Raw genomic sequence first — 20,388 nt, 5'->3', positions numbered from 1 at the left:
TATATATTTAAACGGCGAATTAAGTACAATGCTAGCATTGTGCGCATAGTACGTACGATTTTTTACTTACATAACACTCGAGAAGTTACTGCCCACTGACTTACCTTTATCTTAGGGGTGGATCTGAGTTACCGTCTGTCCGTCATACAAGAACGTGCTAAAATTTCTAAAAATTATGTCATATCGTGTAACATTATTGTACAAGGTACGTACCATTATCAGAACTTTATAGCAGACGGCATGAGTTCTTATGTGCAAAATCGTTCATCATTAAAGGCATTGGCATCCTGTGGCTTAAATATATTTTATGTTCCGAAGCCGTCTCGTAGTTTAGGTATGTCATGCTCCGCGTTCATCACCGATCCTTCATCGGCAATTTTTTTATGACATGGTTTTTACTTGTCGATTGCGGTATCACAAACATTGCACCACTAGCTAAAGTTTATTTTCTATGGCACTGCAATCGTGCACCACCTGCCAATCCACATCAAGCCGTAACCGCTCAGGGGCGTTCGCCCGGAAATTCTTATTGCTACCCTACTTCGCCGCTCGCTCATGAGCGTCTTCAATCGTAAGTCAATACGGTGACTCTTTATCGTCATGCGAAGAGATTTTTCGTACCCCTCACGCATAGGGGGCTTTCCATCTGCGCTACATATTTTGTCGCCCGGATCAGATTGAAGTCGTACGCAGTAAGGTATCACGATGGATGACATCGACAAAGGACAATACTAAGCGTAGGAAGAAGAAAAGACGAGGTATTATAGAAGCTGATCGTTGTTGGACTGGACTTGAATGTCGAGCTTATTTTGTGTTGTTCAAAATACTGATGCCTGATCAACCAGCTGTTAGGCGATCCATCCAGGGGGTGGGTTCAACTTCAACAAGGGATGACAAACTATGAGTGCTACGCAAATATATACGCTATGCTAAATTATGCATAATCCAAAACGGATTATAGGAAACTCATTGTACTGATGAGGTCTCATTTACTAAGTGTTATGCAAGCATTACTTTGTTATGCCCGCAACAAGGAGCTGTACTCGCAGCATACTGCTGCAAATGTAACAGTAAAAGCATTTTGAAGACGGTAGGTAACCGAATCGTTCGTACGCAGTCGAACTAAAGTTCTTAATCACAAATTCCAGGCGATTGTCTCTCTCATGAAGACGCTCTTTCGCCACGACCTCCGCTGAATTTAAAAGAGGCTTCGTTCGGCCAACGAGACGCGCTCAAGGATACCCGCAATAGTACAGGCGTAAAACAGCGAAGGTATGAAACTTCCAGTAATCAATCACGTTTCAAGCTTTGGATCTGATTCTTCCATTAAATACTGCCTCACAGTTGGGAGTGAAACTTAATTATATGAGGACTATATGTATATGTGCTACTTAATGGAAAAGATATGTACCGAAGTCGAACAAGAATGGTCGAGCTCGGTAAAGACGATGCAGCCATAATCTGCAGTTCCGAGTGCGGGATTTGGCATACTTAATTATTTGTTGTCGATTTTTCTCTCAGTAACTCAGCCTAAAGCTGGCTGTTTTTTAGCTGGTTATCAAAGGTGAATGGATCGTATTGAATCTCCTTGCACAGATACGTACATAAATGCCTATGACAACATGCTACTCTATCGTATATATTAAAAACTTTAGATTTATCATTTTAGTGTTGTTTTTTTTCACCTATACCTATTTTGGGCCCCGCCTAAACCTGGCTCCATCGCTTTTTACGCAAACCTAACCTGGTATTGTGTTACGACGTTTCGTCTCATAGCTAATAATGCAATGACCCAATTCCTAACACAGATCATAGGTGCATATGCATACGTGATACGAAGCAAAAGTGTGCGCAATAAGGATGGCTTTATCCGAAGTAATTATGTTGCAACCTTTGTATGTTATAGATCGCGGACAAACTTTACCCTGGAGCAGTTGAATGAACTTGAAAAGCTCTTCGACGAAACTCATTACCCGGATGCATTTATGCGCGAAGAACTTTCTCAGAGACTTGGCCTATCTGAAGCACGAGTCCAGGTATGTGGCTGTGTTGATACTGTATGTGATGATGATAAACTGTGTATCTGACCCTCATAGCATTTGCCTTCGAACGGTCGAAAGGGGTCAGTTTGGCCGGTATTAAGGCAACACATAACGGATGCATGCCTTGTCGTAAAATACCGTTATTATACAATTAGCTAATGTTTTGGAGACGTTTAATGTCCTCGGAAAGTTCGTTCTTACTCGTTTATGCTAGCTCGGGACTTACCACTTAGGCTGAAAAATGCAGTCAACCGCTGTACTGATTTAGTAAATAAGCATTATTATTACACAATAGATAGACGCAAACATTGTATACGATTTCAGAAGCCTTAGCGTCCTGGGACGGAGCCCCAAGACGAAGTTTACTAAGAAAAATGGCTAGTCCTCAAGATACGCGTACAAAAAGTTTGGTTTTAGGTTTCACTATCTCTGTTTACCACGCACTGATTGAAAATCGACGACTCACTGATTAATTAGCCACGAGGGTAATTACAGGAAATCTGCAGGTATGCTCAAAGACGTAGTGGTCCATCGAAATAACGGTATAGACTATATTGTTCATTTGTGAGGTTTTATATAGTGGGTGTTAGATCTTGCTCATGTTAGTTCAATGTATTCCATAATTTTCTGAATAGATTTTTGTCGACCCTTTTCAGTCGGACCCTTTTTAATTAAAAACCATTAACAGCTAAAGATCCTGCAGCGGGAGCTCTGTCCGTTATTACCATGCCACTCGCAATTTACGGTGCGGTTTCGCGTAAGACGTACGTGTACAGATGTACACCGATATATACAATCGGTATATGCAAAGTAAACCACATGCACGCTTAAATAAATATGTAGAAACTGCATAATACGGTTCTTAACTTGGCGTACCTTTGCATCTACAGCTAGAAATGTACCCCATTAGGTGCTGAGTACTGTCTAGATATATGAAGACAAATTTCAACTCACGCCGTTTCATTCGAATCGGTCGCTTTCAGCTGATAGCCTAGATACCCGACCTATTTGGTATGCAATCCAGTCTACGGAGTCCTCCAACTCCATCCTCACCAGCTTTCACCTTTGTATCAGAGAGTCCGGTAAGTTCATACATATAGTCTTTCTCTGAGGTAGCCAAATAATCTGCCAACGTGCACGACGACGCGCCGTATGCATTCAGCCTTGCAAATCACTTCGCCAGCTATCCGAGTATAAATACTAATCGTTGATCGACAATTGGACCTTGCTAGACAAAGTATTTTGTTGTGGCTGTGAGCCTTGAATCCATTCACATGCCTTGCACGGAGTCCGCGGACTATTTAAATCCCTTCCAGTCGATGGGGATCGAGTTAACGAGGGCAACTAGCCCTAATCAATCGAGACTAACTGCGTATATCGTATACTCTAAAGCCCACATGGCCTATAGTGACTGGACAGGCTAGATTTGGTCGCCTATCTGTCTGCCCTATAGTATAGATTGCACACACGGATTTCGAGCCGGCCGCAAAGGAATGTGGCCTACATGGGGAAAAAGGAGAATAGAATATAGGCTGTACTATACTGAGCAGAACCCAAAAACAAGCAATAGTGGCAGCCCCATAGATCTGTCGTTGGCCCCACCGACTGGGGCACTTGTGCCAACGGCCTGTGGAATATTTGCGGCAAGCAAAGAAGAAGTTGATAGGAGCTGTGCCAGCACTAGTCGCATCATTCTATTTGGCCTCCGGCCCCAAGAAATCCATAGAAGGCTCAGGACATTAAGGTGATTGCTACAACACTTCACTTGGTTCCATGGCGAACCGGTGTTGGCATGACGCTGTGGGGGTGAAGAGGTAGATCCCGATCAGGAGAACCCACTCAGAGCCCATCTCCGCTTCTCAAGCTTCGCGTCTGTATCACACTCTCTACGTCTTTCTTTCTATTTCGCTAACAAAGATCGAAACTACAAGTGGGAATGCCTTCCTCACTCTTTTAGCGAGGAGCCCCTTGGGAGGAACATGGGGATAGATGTTTACTTCAGTGCAGCAACTCATCTATGGATTCACTGCTGCAGGGTAAAGGTGAAGCTGGCTTTACCTAGTTGTCGTGCTACTTGTCATAGTAACTGTGACCGCTGCCGGTCGATCGGAGGACAAAGACACTTAATCACAGCGAACTGGTATACTTCTGAGTACTGCATGCAGAGCTGGGCGGGTGTTAATTACATTGTGATACACCGCTAGGGAGACTTGAGAAGTACACAATTGGAACTGGTACGGTTCGACAAGTTACGGTGGAATGTATGGTCGTTTAGCGTGTAAAGAAGATACCTACCTCAATAGCGGTTATATAAAAAATGCTGAGCATCGTAGAAACGTAGTAACGATTTGTGTCGATCGTGGCAATGAAACGGAAGCTTACTATCAGTTTGTGTGAAAATAAACTTTCGAAAAGACTGAACTCTTTTGAAAGAAAGGTTCTCATTGGCAGTAAATACACAGTCAGATGCGTAGAAGATTAGCGACCATTTATTTTATCTGATTTACCGAGCCGGCCTATGTCGTTACGGTTTTCCGATATGTTTTACATGTAACGCACAACAGCAAAAACCTACAGCGAGTGATGTTCAGTAGAGTTCATCGCGGTCAATTTAGCGTTTCAAATCCCATGAAAGAACCATTAATTTCGGTCCTATCACACCGATCGTCGCTTACACACTGTACACGTACCTAATAAACATCTCTGGACACGATTAATATCATCCGAACCAATTTTTGACAAAAAACGTGGAACACTTTTGGATACGGTTTTTTCATGCGACATCAGTGAACATATCTTGAAACAGATTTAACAAGAAAAGAAAATTGTTGATTCGAGAGTAATTGTTCTAAACTGAACGTTTATAACTTATTTAACTTGAAATCCTTCTGAGTCCTTATATATTTATGTCTTGTCAATTGCAGCGTATGAAATGTTATTTGCCGGATGCTGAATAACTCTAATTTGGGTCATGTCGCTTGTTAGGCTTGGCTGATTCAAATAAACTTAACTGTCCTACTGTTTACCTCTATCGGGGATTGAGCAATATTTGCACTTTCTATCAAGCCTGTGATATCCTTCGTCCAGGAACCTATCCTGGTTTGGAGGCCAACCGGTAGATCCTTCCGACTTGATTCTCCTGGACCGAAATGCTACGTGCATGAGAACAAATTCTTGAAATAAGTGTATGTGTTTGTCGTCACCAAATTTCCTTAGCTCACTACATACATACAAACTAACAACCATTAGCCACGCAACAACGGTCGCCTTATTGATGACGAAAGGATAATTTCTATTTACCACCTTGACCCGCTTTGCCCTAGCTGGTGTGAATTTTCAAAGTTTTCTATGGCATGTCGTTCGATATTCATTCCCATCTTTATTAAATTCTATACGCAGTACATAATTTACTCAGCGTTTATGCAGTTGGGCCCGGCCTGTAGTTTTAGTACGTGGTAAGATTTTCAGGTACAGGCATATTCTTTTCACCCACCAAACCTTTTCATAAAAAAGAAAATGCCTGATGAGCATCAAATACGGAATTAAACTGCGCGGATTAGGCGTATACTCTAATAGCATTTTTTCGGTCGCGATCTATCTACAAACGCGAACAAAAGATTTACTAGCACTCTTATTATTACCACAAAGGTTGGTACTAATACACCTTGCGACTTCACTAGACGCCTACTTCACTAGTGGCCGGTATGTTGTGCGGGTGTGGGGGACGCAAGTGACTAACCTCGTCGGAATCGCCGAACTGAAGACCATGTTTGGTGTTTCGCCGGTAGGGGTACGGGGCTACGTTGGGAAGAGATCAAACATACAGGCCCGAAGGTAGATAGAGGGACGCGCATCAGGGCTCGTTAGGCTGCTGATTCACTTAGCAGAAGATGGGGTAAACATGAGAGAAAACGTCCATATGTATGTACACCGTAGACGAATGGAAAGGTGCAGGAGCAGCTCGGGCAGGCCCAGCCGGGTAGGATGACTGGTAGCTCGGCCAGATTGGGAACAAATATCGGCGACAACGACAAAGATGGAGCGCACCCGAAAGAGACGGGTGGAAGATACGGCAAATTAAAGCGAAAACGAAGCAGGCAGACAAGCAAGCGACCAACCAAACAATTCAGGCTGCGTTGTGAACGACAAATGAACTGGAATAGGAAGCATTAGACGAACAAACGTTGCAGAACTTCAACTTTCGTAAAATCAACTACCCAGTTTAACGGGCATGAATTAGTAGATCGAAAGCCTTCGCGTCTGCGTCGTGGGACGAGGCAGATAAACGATCGAGGGGAAGGCTTACCAAGGAAGAGTAGTTGAAGAAGTTTTCCTGGACGGACAACTCACTCATTTGTGCTGAGTAGATTTTTTATTTATTTGTATTATACAGAACTAGCTACTCAAGGGAAAATATAGTAGAACATAAAATCAACTGGCATACTTTGACGGCCATTTCGGTGGAAACATTTTCCTTAAGCATACTGGTTATCCAGCCAGGTCACATAATTCAAGGATACAGTGCACTAAACAATTGCGACAAAACGTTTAGCGTTCGTTGAGCTGTATTGGCTTAAGTGATATGATGCTTTCTCTAGAAGGGAACAGCCGGGGTTTTCGACCCACGAAAAGTTTCGATAAGTTTTGTTCTACTCGATTTATTTTTTCCGCCTCACTATATGCAGACATATTAAGCTTAATATAATTTCGACTTGCTGCTTGTCGACTTCCTTCCAGTAGCTTATCCTTATCATCCTTCTATCGCTAGTTCACTGTTATTCCCGGCCTTGTCCTATCTGTGGTGCACGCTTTGCATCTGCCTCCTTGCAGCCTTTTCCGAGCCGCATTTTTATTAAAAGTGTGTTTGCACTTGCCATACCGAACTAGTCCTACAGGACAGATCAGCTTTGCCATCTCGTCGGCTTTCGATCTGCTGGTCGTTTTCGATATCGTCGCGCCGCAACCCCTCAATCCAACCCGGGCCTGACGGTTTAGTCGTACTTAAATTCATTCCTCTATATTTATTGCCCCCTATTGTCTACTGACTTTCCCGCTCCACCGGTTTCTATTCCTACTCTTTGAATGTCAATCGCCACAATCTCCGTTCGTTCGACCCTGTGACCATTTCTCTACTGGCGCACCCAGAAAGGGGTGATAAAATGAAGGAATCTCTTTTTTTGCTCTCTCGCTCTGCCTGGATCACAGCCCGTTAACTTGTGAGCCAGCCAGCCAATCCGCCTGGGCATCCGCGAACCCGCTTGCGCGACTGCGTTACGGCTACATGCCGCTTGAAATGTCATTCCCATTTTATTCACTTTGCAGACCAACCCATTTCGGTGTTGGCGTCGAGTGACGCGGAAATGCAGAGGGTCGTCACAACTTTACACTGTGTTCTGTATTCTTCTTTTCACATGACACCTTCTCCTTTTTCCTCTCCTTGTACTGCTACAACTAGCAAAAAAAGATCCAGCCATCGGCCGCTCTGCGGCGAGACCGCACGCCAACCTCATCCCATGGCGCCTGAATGGGAGAAAACTAGATAGGCTATGTTCTGAGATCGTTTGGTGATCGCTTTGCGTAACGGACGGTGTCCTCGGCCGTAGCCGCGTTTTTCCTCGCCAGTACTCGAATCGCCCGCTACCACCGTAGCGTTAGCAACTCAACGAGAGTCGTTCTTTGCTGGTTTCCTTGGCCTGTTGTATTTCCGTTTTACTGTTATCTATTAGCACCATTTAGAGTGGAGGGTTACAGCTGGCCGACCAATGAGCTATGCCTGCAATTCTCCTGTGGCCAGGCCACAACTGTTGGCTAGTAGCAGGGTGCAGCGAATAGGAGATGGTCCTGTTCCTTCTGTACCCGTACTGGACGACCGCCATGACGCTCATCGCTACAGCCACCGTTGCCGCTGCTGCTACTTTAGACTGACAACGTCAGTTGGCTCACGATGCTCCCCCAGGGCTAGCGTCCCTTTTCTCTGTTTGCCATAGCCTTGCATGTGCTTCTTTACTTGACATCCATCTTGAGACATACAACGGCACGACGGTTCTTACGGTAGCATCAACAACAATAGTCAATGGCGGCAGCAACAGCGGTCGGTGAAACCTGCAAAGCAATTGGCGAATGCAAAACATAAAAAAAAAGTCATGTTCAGGCCTAGTTGCGGAGAGAATACGGTGGAAGAACCGCCTGGGAGAAGAGGAAAGGATGTAGGTGTGCCATAGGAAAGGGCAGTACAAAGAGAAAGGGAAAAGCGATATAAAGGATGTCCTGTATTAGAGAAAATGAATAGCGGCAACGAGAAAGGGGCAAGATAGAACGAGTAGGGTATTTTATGGCTGCTGAGAGTCGTCTGCTGGTACCAATGGAAAAGAGATGTCCCTAAAAACCGAATTAAATTTACGAAGCCATTTTGTGTTTTGGACCGGCTAACATAATGGTCAAATAGATGGGCGGCTTGCTTACGGGGAACGAAATATTGTGTATAGGAAATAAGGCTTGCGTAGGCATACACGTGAACATAGCCCCAAAGTTTCCGGTAAAAGACTCTTAATGATAAAAAAAAAAGCTTTGTATACTTTATGTGTGAGAGTTACCGATGGCACTACCTTGTGTTTTCAATGGGGTGTATTTTTCATTGATAAATGGTGGAAAATGGGCGAGTGCAAAAAGCGTCTTCAAGCGAAGATTGCCAACAGAAACAAAAATATATTATGCCCCATAGGTCAACGACGTACGTATGATACACTTGTGGCGCGTACCACGAATAGAAAGTTCTTTTCAACTTGTTTTGTTCTTTGTTTATTCATCTCAATGATGATATTTTGAGTTTCCAAGTTAGTGCGCTGTGCATAGTTACTGTATATTCTGAGATGCGTTAAACAGAATCAGAAGAATCAGTGTTAAACTAAAACTTCTTGAAAATAAGGTAACTCATAGTCTAGATGCCATTAAAGCATTGGCCTGTGTTAGCGTGATTAGAAATTGCGCGCAGCTTGATGGCCTATCGTATAGCAGGTAGGCCTATTGAGGGTTACCTTGTAGAAGGGAAGCTGCAATAGATTCAAGTAGTATTCTAAATGAGTAATCTGTTTGGAGTCCAAATGAAAATGGTGTAAAAAAATATAGACCATACATACGGCTTATTGTATGAAATAGTTTTTTTTATTATAATATATTTGGCAGAGCAAAGCTAAATGTTTGCAGTGGCAGGTCAAGATTAACATCCAAATAATAAAAAAAAAAAACTCGGAATTCCAGCACTTAAACCTAAATTAGATAAAAAAAACACTTATAAAATACTTAAATTGTGAATAAGTAATAAAATTATAGTTGTATTATCTCTGTATCGAATAAGGTCAACTGGCGCTGGAATTCTGGAGTTTTTCTACAGTTGTCGAAGGACGAACAAACGTCCTTAACTTTACCTTATTTTCTTTTGTAATCCACTCTAGAATCTATACAGCTGAGTTGATTATTTCTCCATAATGAACTCGTCGAGGCGACTCATTTTTCGTATGTAATATGGGGTTGTATTAAAGACTGACAAACATTTAAGAGTTCGTTCCACTGGGTTCGCAAAACTTGAACCACTACCATTGCAACGTCAACCCGTCCCAGACATCGTTTTTGTCTGTGATAATCACTTGGTTACTGGTTCTCCGCCATTACAAAGAGCTTCATTATCGTTCAAGTGCCGTCTCAACAGGCTAGCCAGACGAAACCACCAATTTCTTGCCAATCTAATTTTTCTTTCCAGCCATTCTAGGAGTTATAGAAGACCCGCTAAACCAGCTGTTTCCCGGCTCAAAATGCTGTGTATCATTGCCCTCCCTGGCGGGTTCGTTGCGGCCGCTTCCGCTAATTTCATTAAGAGATCGTGGTGTGCGTGACAAAAGGGCAGAGTGGAGCCGTCTTAGAGAATTCGTTCTGTTTCGACTCGGAGCGCTCGGATAGGACAATTGCTTTAAATAAGGCCAGGGATATGGCGTTAGAAACGGGACACAACTCGGAAGATGAGTAGGAAACAGGAGGGGGCAAGAATCCTGCCCCATATTTCGCCATTTTAGCTCAGGACTGCAACGCTTTAGCAGAAACAGCAGTGCAGCACCAGTGAAGAAAAGGGGACAGAGAATCTGGTAGGGCTTAGCGGGCACATTAAAGGCATTCATTTGGTGGTCATTTACTCTTAAGGGAACGGCGTAAGGAAAGATCAGGAACTGTCTCTGGTAGCGGTGTTCGCTTACCCATTCGCTAGCGGAGTCCCGGTCTCGGAAATTTCTTTGTGATTCGGCCACAAAAGCGCCTGATCATCTTAAACGTATCGGCCCTGCCATTCTCGGTTAAAGTTCGTAACTTTTGTAGTCATAAGCCAAAACATGGCAAAGCGGGCTGTGCGCAACAACTAGACAGTACACACGTACATTTATGGAAGAGTGGTCTAGCAAAGAACGACCGGTTCAACGGCTAGCACTGCCGATAAAGGGGTGCCCTGAGGCGAAAACGGGGTCGATCGCTGTGAATCGAAAGGGGAAGTTAAGCAACAGTCCAACAAAGTAACTGCTTGGATCCCGCTGAGCCACGCGCCGTTCGAAAGTTCAACGAGGCCGAACGGAAAGAAAAGAAAATCTCGGTATGGATCTGTCGCCATTGGTGTACCGCTGCAACAGCTGCTGTGCCCTGACAGAAACATCCGAGAAAGCGTAAACGGTAACAATCGACTGGTGACAGGCGACATTCACAAGGCAACGAATGGGTAAAAGGTTGAGGGCAGCCGGCAACAGGCCTGAGTGCGCAGCGATGGCCATCGGGTTCATATTTAAAAATTGATACGAACGACCAAAGGAACAATGAGGAACAAATTGGTTGCAGCAAACAGGTTATTGCTCATCAGGGGTGGGCTTGGTTAATGACGCATCCCGATTATCTTCGCTTCTAAATTCTTCACAGACCATGGCAATTCTGGATGAGAGAAAGGCTTAGCAATGGTGTTATGCTATTACTGATCTAGGTTAGTTCATACACAGGGGAACACGGTAGAGCGGATGGCCATGCTTGAGCGCGACCATGAGGTGTTGCCAATAAAATGACGTATTTACGCCAAGTTGTTTGTGAGGAGCAAAGGAAGTTCGACTCAAAAGATATGTTTGCGTAGATTCAAAAGCTAGATTCGCATTTACTGGGTTAAAAAGTAGAGACCGTTTCCGAAGGCGCTGTTGTCGGCCATAACAGCAAGACAAGCGGGTGTTGATACAAGTTTTGTATTTGTTATGGTGTATGGCAAGCGTCTTGATCAACGACGCTCTGAGCTAAATATTTATACAATTACCGTCGACGGTATAGTAGTGTTAACGTATCACGTTATTGTTGCCTTCATGCTTTTAAGCTAACGTGCGCGTGTGATGCTGCAGCTTCATTTTGATCAGTTTCAAAACTACTGACATTCGTTTATAATTGAAATTGGGCATATGGTACTTATATGGTACGATCATGCAACCATACGTTCACATCAATATACGCTATCAGCATAAAGACCTTTCTAGCTTGGGTATCAACCGGCTAGTAATAGATTCAACTATGTCCAGTTAACTAAGCTTTAATTCGATTCTGACGATCATATTGTAGGGCTATGATCTCCAAATCTAGTTAACCGAATGTCAAAAAGCTAGCTAGTCAGATCGGGTCAGGAGGAGCGCGGATAAGCAATCAAGGGTCAATAATCATTGATTGATTATCCACGCTTGTCGCTACCGACAAGCGACAACAAAAGCAAATAAAATCAACATTGTTCTTAAAACCTATATTCTATACGTAGTAAGCTGAGTAAAAAAAACAGAAGCAGCTAAACGACTTATGAACTTAAAGCCTGTATCAAAATGTTGACTATAAAGACGTGTCTCGCGAAATAGATTCGACAGATACTACAGTCTGAGAGCGTGCTGGGTATACACGGCATCTGAACGTAGAAAAGCCGTACGTTCTCCAATGCAATACATTACACGAAGGATAACGCGCGAAAGTTTGAACTACTTTTTGGTTTTATGCTATGCCTTTTTGAATCGACTGAAGTATCCAGACTAGATATGGACAATATTAAGAATACGTTCAATATGTTGTAGCGCTCAGTCGATTGCACCTTTTTTCCTGCAAAGATCTGCTTTATGGCTATCGCGAAATCAAAGACAATAATATATCACTTCCCCAGGAAATTTTCGGTGACCGGTGTCGTTGTTAATTCAACTTCCTCATCTATTTGTGAGATATAATCTCGCACTGTCTATTGTTTCAAGCTTCCTCTAGCACGACATCGTACCCCATATCGTATCGTGCCGTTATATCTGACCCACTAGACCACTCGAGCCTTCCGCTTGAAGAATACCCAAGATTTCTTTACGCGCTCCTCGCACTCGATATTTTGCTACTGGCAGCCGGTTCACCATAGGTCAACCGATAGCAGTCGTGCCAGCCAATAAGTATCCAATCATCATTATTACCCTCCTATTGTCATCATTATAGATGTTAATATTGTTGTGATTTCTACCTATATTGCGATGGGGTGGAGTACGCTAGTAAACACAGACGACGCAACATGCTATTAATAATCTTTCCACGCGTATCGCCTCCTAAACGGCTGGGAAATGACCAGAAGAATCCGAATCAACAAACCATCAACAGTTCATTAATTTCAATCAGTGAATCAATGAGGGTTAATGATTAGAATTATGTGCTTCCCGGTAGCGTGGGGTTCTCTAGGGTACATCTCCAAAAATCACGTTAGAAAGTCTCGAGGGAAAGCTCAAGCCACGGTAAAGGTACGCTGGATGATTTAGTAACAGTGTAGGGTTCGATCAATAAAATGCTGACTACTCTACTGGTTTAGAGGAAACCGCTACTTGTTAAAGGTTTGCTTTGTCGTTAACATCAAGCTAGTCAGCTGAAAGCGTCACTAGACCTAAACATGCTACCAATCCATGTAGAGCGATAACAGAAACTAGCATTATGAGCAGCTTACTTAAATACTTATAGAATAAGTATCTGACCAGAATGCCTACAATTAATCTCAGCCCTGGTCTAATGCACATGTATACATGTTTCTCAATGATGTAGGACATTTTGGAGCTGAGCAATCAAGGAACACATATTCTTCCTTGTTGAGGCCGTTTTTTTTTTATACACCTCTCTCCACCGGTATGACTTACTCCGGCTGATATTCTCCCTCATTGTAACGTACTGCAAGAGTCACATTATGGTCTCCCGCGGGATCGCTTTACAAGATTGTGTCTTAAAAAACCAATTGTACGAACGTGTTTTCACCTGGCGACATCGTCCTACGTTCGCTCCGCTTTCTTTTGACGACTGTCCAAGTACCCTCTTGCAATGGGCAGACAGAGACGGTGCGATAAACTCGCTTCGAATCTCTTTGGCCGTCTCAGTGCTATCGTGACGATTTGTCCTTCTCACTTTTGCCTTACCTGTCTTTGAGACTCCGTCTGAAATTGCATTTGAGTCCCCCGGGAATAGCAGCTGATGGTAGAGGATCTATGGTATAGCGGAATCAATGCGGTCCTTTCCTATGCGATTATTTGCCGCAAGAGGCTCTCTTTAACAGGTCGTTTGTAAGGAAACATTATACGACTACAGATCTTTCTGTTCAGCATAGATTGTTTAGTGCTTTAACGGAATTTTCACTGATTTGTGAAGGGGAACAATATGTTGCACGAGCTACGGCAATGATATGACGCTCATAGAACGAACTAAGCCGCTTTACGTAAATCAATCTCAGCATCCTGAAAGTATATTGGTTTTCGCAATAAATTAGAAGCTCGCTTGACAAGCATTACAATCTAAGAAATAACATAATAAGACTAGCAAAAACGCTGAGCTTCGTGGAGAGACGGGTCGAACATCTCCCAGCTACGTACTTCTAGTAGACAAAACATGGTAAGAAATCGCATAAAGTCGTTGACATAAGTTCGAGTTGATATAAACTGATCACACGTCATCAGAGAATGATGACTTTGGAGGCAAGGGTATCGCTTATTGTTGAAAATAAGCCCGTAGTGACTAAGTTTCGCTATTCAAAGATGACAGTGCTCGTTGAATCCATCGAAAACAGTGAAAATGCTCCTCCAGACGAAGAGCAATTTACTATTGATGTAACGTTTAAAGGATGGGGATTGAAGGAAGGTTACTGAATCATAGGATATCAAACCGAGGAATGAGTTGTGGCAAATTCTTGCTAATTGAGTTTAGGACAAATGGAAATACGCGTCATATGCTCTAGAGCCAATTTGCTTAACCTACTACCAGTGAAAAATGGCCTGAAGCACACGGTTGTCTTAGCCGAGATACTTTCGCAATGGCAGTAACTTGTTCTTGCGTTTGAGGGCCTGAGATTTAGTCTCCTCTTCTGTGATACTCAACCTCCCAATATTCATTGCATCAGTAATAAATCACTGTTTTGCAAAACGCCTGTTTACTAGTATTTCAACCAGTCTTCAAGGGATTCCATCAGCGCTCTCATCTTCAACAGAGAGAAATTTAATCATGTAGCATTAAATTTATAGGTTTTTCTTTAATCTAATTAGTCTTTGATACCGCTAAATTAGCTTCAGATAAAGACTTCAGACTAAAGACGCTCTGACAGCAGACTATGACGGAGATCTATCATAGTGAGCAATACGTATACTATACTATATACATTGTAGCGCACACTATACCAAATATTAACAACAACATTTAATAGATATTTACATTCATAAATTGCAAAACATTTACCAAATGTCGTCTGCTAATGATTCAAATTTTTTTATCCGCTAAACGGCTCTGAATAACCTAAAAATTGATTGTTGTTAACTGCCACCAAACCAGAACTATGCATTTATATCGAACAAAGCAACGGTTCCGTGAAAATTCTTTCGAGTTACACTATGTTGATGTTCATTCATTTTTTTGCTATGAATTGATCCTATGTTATACTAAAAAATCTCTTGCGATTCGAATGTACGTTCAGTGGTCGTATTCAATCACGTACTAGCTTACATTAGTAAGTACCACTACGAAATCAAATAAGCTATCGTTAACAGTGTCATTACCGCGACTACTATGGCTACATCCGCCGCGGACGACCAATGCGCGGATGAGTAAAGGCCATCAGCGATCAACCGTGATAATGTTGCTATCAGCGTTTTTGTTCCCCCGATTATTGTACAGTAGCCGCCGGACGGGTGAGCACCAGCCACCATATTGATGGGGGCCACGATCCAAGTCCGTGATTCGATTTCCTTGAATGGTCAACAACATCCCTTGGATTGCACGACCTTACCCTGCTTCCCTGTTTTTCTATGCTTCAACGATAGCAACATCAACAACTTTGCTACTGAACCCCTGCTTCCTATTAGGTAGCATATGTCTGTCTGGCGGGGTCCTCAACGTTCACTTTGCTCGCCCTTTCCCCTTAGCGGCTGTTCCGTACCGCCCAGCTTCCTGCTCTCTGTTCTGGTCTACTACCGTTACGACACTGCTTTCCTAGCGCCATTGTTGTGGATTGCAATCCCTCATTGTTGCAATTGAAAAGCACCAAAGCAAGCAACGATAATGGCCTGAATGATGAGTGGATTGTGGGCGTGGCCGAAGGAGAAAGACGCCCTTTGGGGGAGAAAGAGAAATAGCAGAAAACTGGAGGTATGGAACGCGAGGTAGATTGCGGTAATATGAGCGCGGGTTGCCGACGGCGGCATACTAGCATAGAAAAGGGGATAAGCCAGCGGCTTGCTAGTCCTGGTCGCATCTGTATCGAGGACCGAATGTTCATACGCCAACGTCTCTTAGAACACCGGCGGATACGAAGAAAGAATACGAACGGATCAGCTGGTCCATGGAGCGAGAGCTATTTAAAGGGAGCGCTGCGGATAATACAACAATTCTTATAAAGTCGTTTCGCTCATGTCCTGTCCTATCGGCCGACGCCCCATTAGTGGAGGGAAGGATGTTGAGGGAATCGAAGGAGAGGTGGACGTTTGAAACTCAAACGAAGTAGGAAGCCAACAGAGAATCAAAAATCAATGTGTAGGCAAACGGAAATGCGAGGCGATACTAACTTAATCAAAGGCAAAACAGTTAATGGTGAATAGAGACCCGCGTTTGGGTGTGATTGAGGATTCTGAGCGTGCCTTAGTTTTATAATAGCTTATGGCATATGCGTATACAGGTGTTTCACAAAGCAAATCTTCCTGCTGGAAAATAGTCTGGTTCTGAGAACGAATTGTCAAATCCGAAAATGAGTGAGAGGTACCACAGGACGCCCACATATTTACCAGATACGCGTCGGCGTGCTCTGGTATCTCGTCATACGCTGTAACTTAGAATTGTTCATTAATTGAAAACATATTTATCTTAACGATGTTTAAAAGCAAAGCAGAAATAGCAGCTTTCAATTAAAAGATTTTTATTTTCGCAGTTTATTTTTTATCTTGGAATTTTTGTGTCGTTCGAACCACCTAAATTCATTATGAACCGCATTTACATTCGTATACAACAATGCATTACTACATAACTACTGCCTAAAAAGACCACTGGCGGGCAAAGTTCCGCAGCAAGAATGACTAGGAATCAATATAAGAGAGAATCCTCTACGTATAATAGGTATATCTACGTTTCGGGCTCGTTATATAAAATGTTGGCTTAATTCGATAGCTAATCCACGATATCTACGTTATCTGCTTATATAGGTGTGGTTCCAAAATCGACGCGCCAAGTGCCGCAAACACGAGAGCCAGCTGCATAAAAACAAGCTGGGCCATCTGACCCCCGCGGGCGCCAGCCTGTCCCCACTGACTTCATTGTCTTCGCTTGGAGCCTTCGAGCCTCTTCCGCCAGGCGGACTTTCATCTATATCCCCGCTGGCACCATTGTCAATGGGAGCTCTCGGTTTTAGTAAGACGGGTCTACCGAAGGATATTACGTTATCTGCATTTGTGAGCGTCAACAATTCAACGCGTGACGCAGGTGCGGTGTTGATTGCGCTAGATCATACCATCGACCTTGTATTGTCCTCTTTTTTTAAAAAGTGATTAATTAGTCGTTGAGATATAGGCGAGCTTGAATTTACCCAATCGCAGACGCAAGTACTTTTTTCATAGGCCGCAACTTTTCATTTGTCGAATTACCAGAAACTTTTAAATGTTGCTTCCATATGCTAACTTAGGGGTGAACGAAGATAAACAAGCACCTCGCCTATCACCGTGTGATTCGCCATCTCCTGCTCCTTGTGTATCACCATGCCCGGCTTCCACGACGGGCGCCCCAGCATCCCCACCTAAAGCAGGGGCTGGATCGACTTCGCTCTTTCATACACTGCCAAGTATTATCGAGTCGTCATCAAAGGTAACACGCATATATATCCCTAGCTATGATGTCATTATCACTGCTTTATAATGCCTTATGTTTATCATGTTGAATTCAGTATATTTTAATGTATACTGTGTCCAATATCCCGTATTATACAAAGGCAGCGCCTACACCTGTTGTAACATATCGAAACTGCTAAGAGACGCGTAATATCCAGCTTACGGATAGCTAGCTTCTTTTCGTATTAAAATGTTAGACGATGGTATTATAATAAGCATTTTCTTATCTCATCACAAGTGTACTTGTTAATCGTTGATGAAGTTAACCACGTGTAGATTTAACGATATTTTAAGTCTTTTTATGTTAATTGGGGCAGAAAAAATCCTAAATTGACAGTAGCTAAACGTCTACCTACCGTCAGCGTAAAAGTTACGTTAAATCAATATATTACTGTTAAAAATCGGTTCCATTTGTGCCTCGCCAAGTACTTCGCCTGTCGTTATTTATATGCGTCTCTTACGTCTAATTTCGGAATTCTCTTCAACAGCTTTCTTCAGCAGGTGGCGGAAACTTGGGTATGGGCGGGATTGGGCCGAACTCGCTGCCTTATGAACATCTGCTAGCAGCCGCGGCCCATCAATACGCCCTCCTTATGGCACAGCATCAGAATCAAGCTTACGGAGTTAATCCCGGAGGACTGGTGGGCGAGAGCCGTTGGCTGGGGGTATCCTGCCCTTCACCCCTCGGCCTGCATCTGACCGGTGGCCTGAGTCCGTTAGCGCTGAATGCGCTGCTTGGCTTCAACGCTGGCAGTGCTACGCGAGTCAGTGCCCCCACAACAACGGAAGCTGGTCACGTGAGCGTCAACAATAATGGCAGCCATTCCCCTTCGTCGACGTCACCTTCTCTGGTTCATGCAGTAGCGTCAAATATTCTCGTGCACAATCTTGGCCTTTTGGTGAGTGGCTTGAACGGAAATAGCAAAGGAAGTAATAGATTAGCTGTATATGGACGTTAGTATCTGCGGTGAACTGAAGAACTTGAACAGAGGATGCTACCCAGCCAGTTACTAACGTATCAGGCTTCATCTGGTAAATAGCAAGAGGCCGTGTATGGCCTGAAGTGAAAAAAATTCGGTTGAACAGAATCACAATTAGGCACAACAATAGTTTAGTGCTGTTATCAGCAATCGTCTATTATGGATGAAGTCTTGTACGGTAATGACTGAACTAGAATTTGACGAAACACAAATGTATCTTGTGTTACTAGAGAGCAAAGCAGAACGTAACAAGCAAAATAACAGAGTCTGAATTCTAATCTGCACTCTGCTGAATACGAGAAAGCAACTTGTTCTGTAGTGTTGGTTATAATAAATCTTAATAATACATTGATCCACATGTTGTACGGCTATATAGAGAGAATCAAATTAGATTTATAGGCGCAACTCCGCATCAACATCCACACGCTACGCTCGTTGCAATATGGCTGCTAATGCTTTTATATCAACTGTTGAAGTAGGCTTCAGACACTCCAGAACTCTCGTTAAGTACGATTATGTTCGACAAGACTGGCTAGCGATCGCTCGTTTTCGCTGTGATATGATTTGGATAATGCAACAGGCGGCTTATGGGTTTTCACACGCCCCTTGCTTCCTATTTGGTCCGTATCTTTAGGGCGTTATAGGAGCGAGTTAGCTGGAGAAAAAAAGGGCATCGCGAGGTGGCTATCCATAGATCGGTCCCGCTGCAAATAGCCTATACAAAAGTAGCCGACTGCTACCTCACTGGTCTACATTGGGGTAGTAACAGATGCGCTGTAGACATAAATAGTTCGTGCAAGTTACAATCGTGCTAGCATACCAATCATTTGAGATGATGTCAAAGTTACTCTGCAAACAAACATATGAAAATTCGATCGTTATAACAAGATCAGTATGTCATGATAAATCCATGTCAGTGTATCCTACCGAATTTCAGTAATTGATATCTAAATAAATTTTCCTGCAATAAAAGCGTGCCGGATATATCTTAAAATGCAGCCCTGAATAGTTTTTGCCTGTCGAACTCGCATTGTACTAGTGCCGTTTTAGATAAGTTCTATTTCCTGTTTTCTAAATACAGTATAGTCTTCAAACCTAAAATCTGTTTCTTCTTTATTGTTCTCGTAATGTTTAGCAACGAGCTGTTGTCCTTCTAAGAGGATTATGTGCGCCTAACAAGATGATGTACCTTTGATTTGACATGTTGTCCACTCAAGTGAAAAAATCCAGCAGAGCCTCGAGATTCTCAATAGATAGCATACAATTACGAGATAAACATTCATTCGGTTTCTCGTATGTCTAACAATGTTCTTTCCAATGTAGGACCTAGTAACTGACCGAAGATAGTTTTAGCTATTTATAGAAATGATATGTTTTACATCCTGTCACACAATAGCGCGTACTTCGTTCACATGTGGCGCAACATGTTACTTTGCGTTAGTCTAACCCGCTCCTTTCAATTACTGTTTAGGGCAGCCTCCCCTCCGACAATAACGGAGTAAAGGATCTTCGCATCAAGTCGAAAACTCTAGATCGAAACTTATGACACCCGTGGGAACGAGCAAGCACTGGTGAGGTAGGGGTCGATGACGGCACGAATGATGAAGCGGCCGGCGGCAGCACTCATCGGCGGAAGGATGCTGTACGCACTTCCGTCAAAACGGCCTCAGCTGGAAAAGGAATTGCATCTACCGAAGATATGGAAACCGAAGTCGGACCGGACGGCAAATTGCGCATGTCTCTGGTCCCAGTTCACGACGAAGACGACGTTTGTGTCGATGACGAGGTGGACAACTGAAGTTTTCTGCAAGTTTGATTGTGATGACTTTGCCCTGAACAAGGATTAAGGAGAAGACGGTGGTGGGATAGTACCGTTTTATATTTGTATTAGTGTTTCTAGACCAAAGAAAAGAAGTTGGACTAAATGCACATTTACGTGTGTTTTATTGAATTCACAAATGC

The 20,388-nt window shown here is 43.2% G+C and overlaps 2 protein-coding genes across 2 annotated transcripts; both read left to right on the top strand.

Annotated features, from left to right (window-relative positions):
* The first annotated feature begins 709 nt into the window (after positions 1-709).
* LOC147753466 (uncharacterized) lies at positions 710-17,127 on the top strand. The gene is made up of 4 exons (XM_086968421.1): positions 710-758; positions 1,149-1,272; positions 1,907-2,036; positions 16,769-17,127. Exons 1-4 carry the CDS (start codon positions 710-712, stop codon positions 17,108-17,110), a joined length of 645 nt encoding a protein of 214 aa, XP_086824547.1. The 3' UTR covers positions 17,111-17,127.
* Positions 17,128-17,219: 92 nt separating this feature from the next.
* LOC111260700 (uncharacterized) lies at positions 17,220-20,279 on the top strand. The gene is made up of 3 exons (XM_022833658.2): positions 17,220-17,423; positions 17,935-18,345; positions 19,898-20,279. The coding sequence occupies exons 1-3, from the start codon at positions 17,220-17,222 to the stop codon at positions 19,970-19,972; spliced, it is 690 nt and encodes a 229-aa protein (XP_022689393.2). The 3' UTR covers positions 19,973-20,279.
* Positions 20,280-20,388: the final 109 nt, after the last annotated feature.

Source organism: Varroa jacobsoni, unplaced genomic scaffold, assembly GCF_002532875.2.
Source record: "Varroa jacobsoni isolate VJ856 unplaced genomic scaffold, vjacob_1.0 scaffold_466, whole genome shotgun sequence".
NCBI lineage: Eukaryota > Metazoa > Arthropoda > Arachnida > Mesostigmata > Varroidae > Varroa > Varroa jacobsoni.
The sequence above is the reverse complement of the archived record's forward strand: the minus strand, read 5'-3'. Positions and strand labels throughout refer to the sequence as shown.

Bases quoted from the DNA above. Each gene is read 5' to 3' on its own strand.
- LOC147753466 (XM_086968421.1), top strand. From the start codon at position 710: ATGACATCGACAAAGGACAATACTAAGCGTAGGAAGAAGAAAAGACGA. The intron at 1,273-1,906 runs GTATGAAACTTC...TGTATGTTATAG, and splicing joins ACAGGCGTAAAACAGCGAAG to ATCGCGGACAAACTTTACCC. The intron at 2,037-16,768 runs GTATGTGGCTGT...CTGCTTATATAG, and splicing joins TATCTGAAGCACGAGTCCAG to GTGTGGTTCCAAAATCGACG.
- LOC111260700 (XM_022833658.2), top strand. From the start codon at position 17,220: ATGTTGCTTCCATATGCTAACTTAGGGGTGAACGAAGATAAACAAGCA. The intron at 17,424-17,934 runs GTAACACGCATA...TCTCTTCAACAG, and splicing joins TTATCGAGTCGTCATCAAAG to CTTTCTTCAGCAGGTGGCGG. The intron at 18,346-19,897 runs GTGAGTGGCTTG...ATTACTGTTTAG, and splicing joins TGCACAATCTTGGCCTTTTG to GGCAGCCTCCCCTCCGACAA.